Source organism: Nansenia antarctica, assembly GCF_963989245.1.
Source record: "Nansenia antarctica genome assembly, chromosome: 1".
NCBI lineage: Eukaryota > Metazoa > Chordata > Actinopteri > Argentiniformes > Microstomatidae > Nansenia > Nansenia antarctica.
The window spans coordinates 93,257,776-93,270,066 of NC_137674.1; the positions used below are offsets into that span (position 1 = coordinate 93,257,776).

The 12,291-nt window shown below is 39.2% G+C and overlaps 2 protein-coding genes across 2 annotated transcripts in view; both read right to left on the reverse strand.

Annotated features, from left to right (window-relative positions):
• The window catches only part of rpf1 (ribosome production factor 1 homolog), a 288,578-nt gene that overhangs the window by 88,116 nt on the left and 188,171 nt on the right, over positions 1–12,291 (reverse strand). The gene's annotated exons all lie outside the window — the stretch shown is intronic.
• LOC308169393 (calcium/calmodulin-dependent protein kinase type IV) overlaps positions 6,398–12,291 on the reverse strand; it is a gene marked incomplete at both ends in the record, with an annotated part of 29,224 nt that continues 23,330 nt past the window's right edge. The window contains 6 exons of the mRNA XM_080544076.1: positions 6,398–6,913; positions 8,102–8,254; positions 8,398–8,524; positions 9,259–9,334; positions 9,561–9,635; positions 12,161–12,251. Of these exons, the coding sequence (XP_080400202.1) occupies positions 6,398–6,913; positions 8,102–8,254; positions 8,398–8,524; positions 9,259–9,334; positions 9,561–9,635; positions 12,161–12,251 (1,038 nt within the window). The remainder of the gene's footprint in view (positions 6,914–8,101; positions 8,255–8,397; positions 8,525–9,258; positions 9,335–9,560; positions 9,636–12,160; positions 12,252–12,291) is intronic.

The following is a 12,291-nucleotide window of genomic DNA, read 5'->3' on the forward strand; positions in this document are numbered from 1 at the left end:
AAAAACTAAAAAAACAAGAAGGGAAAGGAGCTGGTTTACATAAATAAAGGCTATGTACACTATCCACAAGTTGGCTAAACATAGCAGTGAGGTCTGCTGATTCACATGCTTAGTATTCAAATGTATTGATTGTAAGTCGCTTTGGAATAAGGCGTCTGCTAAATGCCAAAAATGTAAATGTAAATGTAAATGAGGTGACTGCCAAAGACGCCAATTGGCGTCTTATAGAATCGTAACGTTGACTGCCAAATGGCGTCTTTGGGATTTATTTATTTTTTCGCGGGGATCGCGTTATTGACATGTTCTACACCTAGCGTGTGAATTTCAGACTTGGGTGTAATGTATTTCGGTCCCAGATGGGGGCAGTAGTTCGATAAAAGCCTGGAGAAGGAAGTGGCTTGCTGTGGGTTGTAGTAATGGCGAAACGGATCAGGGTATGTGCCAAACGCTGCGCGGAGCATTGCGGCGCGGAGCATTGCGGAGCAGCGCGGCCATCGCGCGACTCTTCAAACAGTTCAGAGTCGGACGATACAGAAAAAGTGCAGAAAAAAAGAAAAGAAAAAAAAGTTCTGCAGAAAAAGCTCGTTTTCTCTGTTTATTGGTCAAAATCAGGTGTTTTTGCTGAAACCACCCTATGTTCTACGGCCGATTTCTAAACACTCAAAGAGGCTAGAAACAAACTTTCTTTTTCTGATGAAAGAAGAGAGTCTAAAGTTTTGGTAGATATGTTCCATGTTTATGTAGTCCGAAAAGTCAATATTTGGTGGGTCTTCAAAGTTCAGCGAAAATGCCCCAAAAGTCTGGCAGTGTGGAGCTCTCCGCTCTGAACATGGCTGGCAGTCAAAGAGTTAAGGGGCCTACACATGATAAGATTATTATTATTTTTTTCCCGAACAGAACTTTCTTATTCTGCTAGAATTGGGCTTCATTGGTAATACCATAATGGCATATTTACAGTACATGGACAGTGGATTGAAGCATTTGAAATGTCTGTTTTGTATAGTATAGTTGGACATGTTTTTTTTTCCAGGTGAGAGAGTAATGTCAAAATGACTATCTGACTGCATTGCCCACAGCAATCCAAAATTCAATTATAATTATGTTATAAATTGATATGGATCAATGTATACCTCTTATTAGATTATAAATACTCTGGTTGTTATGTTTGCCTTTTGGTTGACAGCAAAAGGGAGAGAGGAGGATAGAGAGGGAGAGAAGGAGAGAGAGCAGGATGGTGTCGGCACACCAGAGAGAGACAGCAAGAACCAGGTGAGAAAGTGGACAGGTAGTCAAGACCACATAAGTAAGTAGCCTTGAGAACCGATGGTTCTGGAGCCTAATGGCCCATAGGGAAGGAGCCTATCTCCTGTTTCCGTAGCGTGAGGCGGCTTAATGTACAAGTTAGTACACCCCCTGGACATGACGCTGGTATGTCGCAGGGTCTTACCCCCTGGGGGGGGGGGTCCATGCCACGGTCCATGCCACCCCCCCAAGGCAGCAAACCTAGGGGAAACACTGTTATTCTCATGCTAAAATCGACTGTAAATCCAGATTTTAAAGTTGATATTCTTCCCCGTGGAGCATGCCCCCATAACCTGTGCCCCACCCAAAAATGTTAGCACCAGCCGCCACTGCTAGATAGCGTACATAATATGGGCGTTGTGTGAAGCCCCTTAGTATGGGATTATAGTGCTGTGCATCCACCTGCTTTTTGTACGTGTGGAATGCTGTGTATTCACAGTGTATGTATGAGTATGACTGTCTGAGAATGTGCTGATGATTTATACAAAAAGAAACACTATGCACAAAAAAAATGATAAAAATAGGTGTAAAAAAAAAGGTTAGTTTGTATAGTAAGCACCAATTATGTACATCAATGTATTATTGTCAATGTAAATCCATTAAAATATAAAATATGGTATTCCAATGATTTAGTCCTGACTAAACATAATCAGTAATATGGTATTGATCTAATTCAATGATTACACTGTTACGCTAACATCAACAAATGGATGTCTCCGGATCTCACTCTCGGTACTTTGGTTAGTAATGAGGACCCAAGGGGGTGTTTCTAGAATCTAACTTGATGTGATGTAAAATGTGGTGTTTGAAATGTAATTAAATTAGGGAATAGTCAATAGTCAATGATTTATTAACAAGTCACATGATGCATTAGTATTACGGTTGTCAGCTCAGTTATAGGCTGCTCAATCAGGCCCTCTGTACACAGAATAATAAGCAGTAACAGATATTGTGTTCAATATTAATGCAGAATGAGAGACAATCAAATTCGGTTTATTTTAATTATTGTGATATGATCAAACATATGATCAAAATAATTAAACTGTACACCCTCCAAAGAAGTGCCCCTCTTTAACTAATGTTAAATCTCTCAATATACAGTGATGCAAGAACCCCTTGTGCAATCATAGACTTTTTGGTTTTTACTATAAAATATTTATTTAATCATTTAATTGAGTCTTTTTATCTGACATAACAGATTGATCAGATTTACCAATTCCATATGTTGGTTTAGAGGGAATCATGCTTGTAGTAGAAACATTTAATTATACAAAAATGAGTGCAGGTGCAAAATAAGTGAACCCCAATTTGCCTTGGTTAAATCAAGTAGGTAAGTAGAATTCAGTGGGTAAATAATAGGGTACCAAATGAACCAGTTGAAGGAGAGATCTTTAAGAAAGAGTTTGGGTGGGACTAGAGATAAGAAACCTGGTCAGTTTTGTGTTATCCATACAGGTGAATGCAAAACACACCATGCCGAGAGGAAAGGAGATCTCAGAGGACATCAGGAAGAGGTTAGTGAGAGCACAGCAGTCTGCGGAAGGCTAGAAGATTTGAACTCCATTAGTCCCCTGTGAGGAAAATCATTTACATATGGAGAGCATTTAACATGACAGCAACTCGGCCGAGAAGTGGACACCCTTCCAAAATATCCCCAAGAGCCACAAGAAAAATAACAAATCTGGTAAAAAAAACAACAACCAAAAAGTATATTTAAAGATTTGCAGACCTCCCTTGCTGCATCTCAGGTAACTTTGCCGGAGACCATCTGGACATGCCTGAAGGTTTCTGGAAGTCCATTCTCTGGACAGATGAGTCCAAAATGTACCTTTTTGGCCACAATCCACTATGTTTGGCGAAAACCCAACACTGCCTACCACCAAAAAAAACGTACCCCAACAGTCAAGCATGGTGGTGGGAATGTCATGAACTGGGGCTGCTTTTCCTCCTGGACCTGGCCGACTCCACTCCATTAAGGGAACCATGAATTTTGAGGTATATCAGGAGATTTTTTAACAGAACTTCAAGCCATCAGTCAAGGAGCTAAAGCTGGGCTGAAAATGGGACTTTCAACAAGACAATGATCCAAAGCATTCAAACAAATCTACCCAAAAATGGCTCCGGATAAAGAAGATTTGTGAATTGGCCAAATCAAATTCTGACCTAAATCCAATTGAGATACTGTGGCAGGACCTGAAGCGGGTAGTTAATGTGTTCATGAGTGAGCAAAAATATCTCAAAACAGATGTTAGAGACTGATTAGTGGCTATACGAGATGTTTACTCCAAGTTATCGCTGCCAATGGAGGTGCCACAAGCTATTGACTGAAGAGGTTGACTTGTTTTTTCACCTGCATTATTTCTTTATAATTTAGTTTTTTTACTACATGCATTATTCCCTCTAAACCAACATAATGGAATTGGTAAATATGAACCTATTATGTCAGATAAAAAAGACTGATTAAATAAAGGTAATTCATGGTAAAAACTAAAAAAAAAATCGATGATTGAAGGGGTTCACATACTTTCAAGCATCACTGTATACATACATGTAGACATGTCTAAAATATGTGATCTTCCAAAAAAGCAAAGGATACAATTTTTCTCCATGAAAACAGAAAACACTTGAACTACAAAGTAAACACTTCTCTCAATTACATTAGCAGTAAAAAGCTAAATATTCATATTTTATACATCATAATCATTTTAAATAATAAATTATGCATGATAGTAGATGAATGTATGCCCACAAAATATAATTGTTATCACTTATTTCAGTTCTGTTTAGAAAAGCCCTTTGCCAGTGAAAATGAAGGTTATGATTTTAGCCAGGCATTTGTATATTGATTGTATTGTTTGTTTACTGCAATTGAGACTTTTGGTTGCAAATGTGTAGATTATTTAATAAATCAATCTAAAAACACTAATAATATTATGGGTTGAGCAAAAGCTCAGCTCTACCTGATCAATATTTTCTTACAGAATTTACTATAACTGATTGGAAGCCCCTGTACAAAAAGAGGTAGAACGTGTGGTAATAAGGTGACAGTACTTCTAGTGGAGGTGAGGCTGTAGATGGTGACAACCAGGAATATGTGTTTTATAAGAGAACATTGGTATGGGCCTCCAGAAAGCTTCTCTAGCCCTACAAATACAAGAGAGGGAAAGTGCATTTGACCTACTATAACAGTTCAAGAGTGAATGCTTTTTGTCATGTAGAATAAAACAATATACTGTGGGGGAAATAAGTATTCAACACATCAACATTTTAATTCAACATTCCATTGCAGCTTTTCACATGACATTAGACCAGACATTGGTATTAACTCAATAAAACTACACAGCTAAAGAAATTGTAACACGCCAATCCATAAAAAAAAGTTATGTGCAATAAAGGGGAATGACACAGGAAAGAAGTATTGAACACGCTAACTGAAATGTATTAAATACTTGGGGGGAAAGCCTGTTTCCAATGACAGCTTCAAGACACTTCCTGTATGCTTCCTGTAAAAACTAATCTCTCACAGTGATCAGGTGGGTCTTCTTATGTACGGTAATATGTTCTGGATCGTTGTCCTGCTGGAAGATCCACTTGCTCTCTCATCCTCATCATCCTGGTGGATGGTAACGAATTCTACTCAATCATTTACTGGTACATGGCTCCATTCATCTTCCCTTCAATAATTTGGATTCCACCAGTACCATGTGAAGAGAAACAGCCCCATATTATGATGCTTCCACCTACAAACTTCATTGTAGTTATACTGTAGGATACCAGACATCACTTAAACTGATCACGTAAACTGATTCGACACAGAACACCAGAAGCCATCGCTGCCCGCAGGGTGGACCTAAACAAAACTGGAACAAGCTTTATGCTAATGATGATCCTAAGGCTTTTCTAACCATGTTAAATGTGCTATATGAAAAGAACTGTCCATTGAGAAACCTCACAGGGAAGCACAATTATGTGGACAAGCCATGCATTACCAAGGGGATAGAGAACAATGAACAATGTAATAAAACAAGAAAAAAATATATTATATAGGAGATTCCTAAAACTTAACAAAATAAGCAGAAAATAGATATGATATATAAAAATAAATTAATAAGTATTATGAGATCTAATAAGAAGAAACATTATCACAAACTATTGGAACAAAATAGGAGAAACACTCAAGAAACCTGGAGAGTGCTTAACAGCATACTGAACAAGAGAACAGGAAAAACATAAATACAATTATAAATCATCCAAAAGATATTATTTTGTAAATGTTGGATACAATTTAGCAAATGAGATTGTGGATCTGAGAAATAAGGATTGTGTAGAAGCATAGAAAACTCATTAGTGGCATTAAGCTGGTTTAGCACTTTTACTGTGTTCAATACTGTTTTCCTGTGTCATTCCACATCACAATTTTATGGATTGGAATGTTTCAATTTCTTTAGCTGTGTAGTTTTATTGAGTTAAAACCAATGTCTGAATGTCTAGATTTCATGTGAATAGCTGCAATGGAAAATTATATTGTGTTGAATACTTGTTTCCCCCACTGTATACAGTGCAAACATTAGGTCTCCATTACAATTATTGCAAAATAAACATTCAGTACTCCATTAATATATATAAGCTCACAAATACAATACATTTACTAAATGAATGCTATTCAAGAAGGGGAGGATTATATATGTACTGATAAAGTTGCATATGAAGTCATTAGATTCCAACATTTAATAGTAGAAAGGTGCACAGAATACAAAGTATGAAACCAAATTGTCTTTTCAAGTTGCTTTATAAAGGAAAAGAAATCCCTTTTGGAAAGGCCTTGTCTTGAAAAGCAATGGAAAGTAGAGAAGTTGTAGTAGCATATCAAGTTGGCAACAGCGTTGAGACCAAAGGTAAAAGCTCATTCAGTGATTTGTTTTGTGTCTCATATTGCACAAAGGAACAAAACATATTGTCCAAGTTCAAAGCAACATGAGGAGAGATCTGAAGAGCCTTCCTCTTCCATGTTTGTCTCGCACTACTACATTATAATAGCCATCTTTAACAGTAGGAGCTTGAGTATACAGTAACGTTCATCTTTGGTACCTGTCACTCACTGACACTGTGCGGTCTTACTACCAGACTCCACCCCCATGGCAAAGCCGTTGCTGAGGCTTTTTGGGCCAGGGGGCGTGGTCAGCACTGGGGATGGGGTTTCACACTTGGCAGTGGGGTCCACCGAGGAGCAGCTCTTCTGGGGAACCCTGGGCCGCACCACAGCTGTCTTGGGGATGACTGAGGTCTGCCTCAGCCCCTCAGCCTTGAGAGGGGGCCTGGTAGGCATGGGAGACCCTGCGGGTGGAGGAAGGGTGGTGGAGGAGAGTTTGGGGCTGCGAGGCAGCAGGGACACTGTGCAGTGAGACGTACTATCAGCCTCTCTGTCCTCCCACTCCTGGGACTTGGCTGTCCCCAAGGCCTGGTCAGCTTGTCCCGGGGGATCCTGAGCAGGGTCCTGCTGCATGCTGCTCTGTCTGGAGGTTTTCTCCGAGCCGGGCATCTCACAGCTGTCCGTACGACGCCTGGAGCCCTCGCGCATGCGGCTGGTGGCCACTACAGTTTTCATGGCAGCCTTGGGAGTCAAGCACACATACAAAGAAATGCATGCACGCACACACACACACACACACACGCACACGCGCGCACACACACACACACACACACACACACACACACACACGCACACACACACACACACACACACACACACACAAACATACTGCTGTCAGTAAGCACAAATGGCACAAGGCTCTCTGTGACATTCAGCCACATTTTATTGCTTTCTAATAATAGGAGGTGAGTGGATAGCATAATGTAATGTTAGGTGTAATAGCAAAAAACAACATTCTATTCCTTGATGTATAAACATAATAAAAGCATTGGAGACAAGGAGACTCAAGGAGACATGGATGTGTCACATGTACGTATACAAAACACAATTAGGGCTATCCCCGACTCTGAAAAGTTGTCAACTCCAAGTTGTCAATGATGATTAGTTAGAAATACAATGCCCTGTGTAAGTAATAGAACAGTGAAGCATTTTTCTTCTTTTGGCTTTATACTAAAAACCAAACAAAATGTGACAGCAACTGGTGTAACCGGGAACAAGTTTCCAACCAATGGACCGTTCTGACTTTTCAGAAAAATGTAAATAAATGTCAACGTTGTTCAAAATCAATGACACACTCGCTAGTCAAGCCAAAATGTTGCAATGCAATGGATTCGGTGAGTAATCCCCATTACTACCTAGTTAGTGTAGAGTAGTGGGGATTACTCACCAAATACATTGTATTGCAATGTTTTGGCTTGACTAGCGAGTGAGTCATTGATTTTCAACAAAAAAACATTCTGATTGGTTGGCAACTTGTTCCCGGTTTCACCAGCTGCTGTCACAAATGTCTCACATAAAAAGGCCGACTGGCGGATTTACACGCAAGAGGAGTGAGAGAGTTGGATGTGCATTATAAAAGAGAGAAGAGGACAGAGAGGATTATGTGCAATCAAGTGTCAAGTAAGAAAAGAGGTAAGCAGGGAGTAAACTATGTAGAAATTAGAATGTATCAAACCGACGTTTCCTCTAACCACAAAATTACAAATCGAACATCATCACAAAATTAATCAAATCAACCAATAAGCATAACCGGTTAAAGTTGTAGTCCGCTGGTAAACGATTAATCGTTAATTATGAACATCCTTAGTGTATACAGTTGACCAAAGGTGTATGGTTATACCAAGTGTATTCACAGCCATACAGTTTCACCTTGAGTTTGCGCCGGGCGTTGAACTCCTGCATCTTCCTCTGGGTGGTGTCCATGTGTGAGAAGCGGGCGGCCTTGCCCAGCACCCAGGGGTGCTGAAGAGCCTCCTGCACACTCAGCCGCTTGTGAGGGTCCTGCACTATCAGTTTACTGACCTGGAGGGATGGAGGGGAGGATGGGAGGATTTGTTTATGGAACATCCTTTAAGGAAAATTCTGAAAATATTGTTGACGATAACTTTAAGTAAACTGTTCCCCACGATCAAATCCTCTGTCTGATGTGCTGAGATAGAGCTCACCAAATCCTTGGCATTGAGGGAGACCTCATCCCACCAGGGAGACACAAACTCATAGTCACAATTGAGGATGCGGCTGTACATGTACTGGTCCCCCCTCGGATCGAAGAATGGTTCGAACCCACAGAGCCTAAGGAGAGAAACAACATTTATCTTTGTTTGTTTGTCACTCTCATCATTGATTGCACACCTCAACGCTAGAGCAATTATGCGAAGGCAACCACTATTTCACAAGACTGATCACCCACTCAACCAACACTTTAACCTCCTCCCATCTGTCTGCATTGAGGTCCTCCGGTGCAACAAGGTGCAATATAGAAAAAGCTTTGTGCCCTTCACCATCACTACATTGAACAATCCACCCTCCTGACACCGCCAACAATCACTCATAAATCTTGAGGTTCCTTGGGTCTCTACCGAATGGGGTAAATCCGCTTTTAGTTTTGGTGTACCTCACTGTTGGAACAATTAAATGACAGTTGGTTGTTCAGGCCCCACTAGGGCGATTTTACATTTTGATCGAGAACATGTTTGTAGAAAATGTTTATTGTTTTTCTGATTGTGTTTCATAATGTTGTAATGTTGTATGATGTGCTGTTATGGTTGTACATTCTGTGTATGCAGGGCTGCTTGGCCTCAATGGGACTCCCAGCCAAAATAAAGGTTAAATAAAATTAAATAAAATAAATCTATTCATCACTATGTATCTTTTTTTTTGTGTGTGTGTGAAAAGGAGATATCCAAGATAAGATTGAATTAATCAAAATAGTGTGAAAGAACATCATGGACAAAGCTACCCACTCTGAGTGAGTATTGTACAGACCTTGGGACAGGTTCCCATGTTTTGTCTCACAGGATACTCACAAGATATAAAGGATGACTCCCACAGACCACATGTCCACTTCAGGGCCATAGGCGTTGCCACGGAGAATTTCTGGAGCTGAAAGGAGAGATGGGAGCAGGTTAATAGTTCCAAGATATTTGACACACATAAATCGCACTTTACCATTTAACAAAGAAGTAGACTCAAAAGGAGAAGTTTGCCAAAATGTCCATGGTGGATATTCCTCTTGTGAAATATCAGTTGTTTTTATGGATGTCTACTACTACCACCACTACTGCTGCTACTACAACAACAACAACTATCTCTCAATGTTATAACTCACCGCAGTATCCAGGGGTGCCACAGACTGTCTTCATGGTCACTTGCTCATCGATTATCTTGGAGAGGCCAAAGTCAGCTGGGGAAATCAGAGAACGTTTTAACATCACTCATTTGAATAGATGAGATCTGATAAGTTGGCCTCATCTCTAAAGAAGCAGGTCTACTGGCAGGCATACTTTAGACTGTTACTGTTAAATCAGAACTTGTATTGGCAGTGAATGAGAGAGAGGTAAAGGTCCTTGAGATAAATGAGTAATATTTGGCAACCTGGATCGAAATCTAAATAGCCCTGTAAATTTAAACAACAACTCATAAGCTCTTCATGTAATTCATCAAGTGGGAATGTAAGTATATCCATTAGAATTGATCAACGATGCCTCCTGGTGGTTGTTTTGCCAATACCTGAAATAAAACATTAAATATTTAAGCTGACTCACTTGGCATTGCGGTACCCTGGCAACATCATGAACAAGTGTGAACTCTGACCTACTGCACAATTAATCCTAGATAAACATCCTAGATAAACATCATAGATAAACATCATAATTAAACTAACCGTAATCTATGCAACTAAGCTACTGGGATGAGGCTTTCACACCTGATGCTACTCTAACAACAAACAACCCCAATGAATGAATGAATGAATGAATGAATGAATGGACTTTATTGTCATTGCTACAGTACAGGTACCAAACAACGAAAATTACCCTCCTCTTACAGTACATGTACTGTACATATTATAATATAATTTATTATTATATTATTATTATGAACCATAAAGTGTTTTGTTAATGCTATATAACGTTGGTACTTGAATTTTGGTATCTAGACATTAGACAAAGTACTACTGCCTCTTGGTTGTGATCCGTATCAACATCAATATTAAACTTCAAAGGGGGATGTGGTGTGGACTATAATGCATGCCTCTGATCAAGTGAAACTCCCTTTACATTACAAGAGTGCAGACAGAGAAAATCTATTATTGTCAATAGGGCACCCGTCTCATTTTCATTAAAAGTGTGCTTTATTGTGGTTTGAGCATGGCTGTGCTGTGCACGGACAGCAAGAATTATGACAATAATCATTGGTCCTGGGGCTTCTTTTTATGACAGATTGTATTGGTTTCTGACCTCTGCCTAGAAACAGTTTCTAAATCGAAGTACATCGTTTGTTACTAGATCACAAGTGCGTGGCCAAATTTGATTGGCAAAAAGTTTTGACAAAAGTTAACCACTGAACTGGCTTGTTAGCTAGCTAGCTTTGTCTGTAATGTGTCTTCAGTACGTATTCACAACCTAGGACTTGTTCCACATTTTGTTGTGTTACAAGCTGACTTAGATTTAGATAATAGATACAGTATATATAAAATATCCCATAATGTCAAAATGATTGATTTATTTATGACATTTTTACAAATGAATACAAAATTCAAAGCTGAAAGGTCAAGTATTCAGCCACTTAACTCAAACTCTGAACTCAAATGCAAACATTTCTTCAACAAAGTACTCAATAAGTTGAATTGAGTCAATCTGAGTGCATGGATAATTGTTTATGATAATTAATGATTTAGGAATTAATTTATATCTTTGCTTTTATAGGGTCAACTACATAGGGATCAACTACACACTGTGTGAATCAGGTTGTCATTACGTCGGCCCCTTGGCAGCCAACATAGGGAAGCCTCAGACCCAACATATGTACAGTTGTGACGTCCGCTCGAGCTAAGAGAGACAGTGAGCTGAGAACAGTGTAGTAGTGTAGTTAATAAACTACACTATCACATTGCTAATAAACGTTGCTTTTTAAACGTTGCTTTGGTTACGAGTATTGCAGTACATTTCTATCTTTGCCAGACTCTGTCCATGATTTGGGGTTATGTATCATGCCTATAAGGTATTACAGAGGGGGGAAGCAAAGCAAATATGTCAACATGCTTGTGAAAATAATGAACTCGATACTCACAATATAGCTTGTGGCCATTCTGTACATACACATACATTGATAATTCTGATACTGATACAACCCTAGTAAAGGGTACGAACCAATATTTAATATATGGATTGAAAATGACCTATTGTTTTTCTAAGATCCACAGAATTTACTTAGAATCAGAATCAGAATTATTTTTATTGCCAAGTATATTCACACATATAGGAAATTGACTTGATGTGGTTGGTGCATAAGACATAAAGTTACAAACAACAATATAATAAAAACAACAACAACAATGTAATAAGCAACACTATATAAGCACAAATAGTTAAAAAAACATAAATGGGCAGTTCATTTAAATGGAATTGACCCCAACCCCACAATGACCATAATAAGGAAGTGACAAAAGTGTCAGCAGCCACTTAGATTGCTAGAGATGTGTTGTGTGTTGTGTGTGTAGTTATACACTAAAGAGGTGTCAGTTGTGTATTGTATGTGTGGTTATACACGAGACATGTCAGTTGTGTATGTGTGGTTATACACTAGAGACATGTCAGTAGTGTATCTTATGTGTAGAGAGGTATTATAACCCAACTAATGCAAACTAATGCACAACTTATTTTCCTATAATAACACACGTTGTTTGTAGATGATCCCTTACTTATTTACCTATCTTGAGGGGAGCGTCCAGCGACAGATCAGCGTAGAGGAGGTTCTCAGGTTTGAGGTCACGGTGCACCACCCCGTTCTCATGTAAGTACTGGAACACAAACATAGAACACAATAATGCAATAATAATA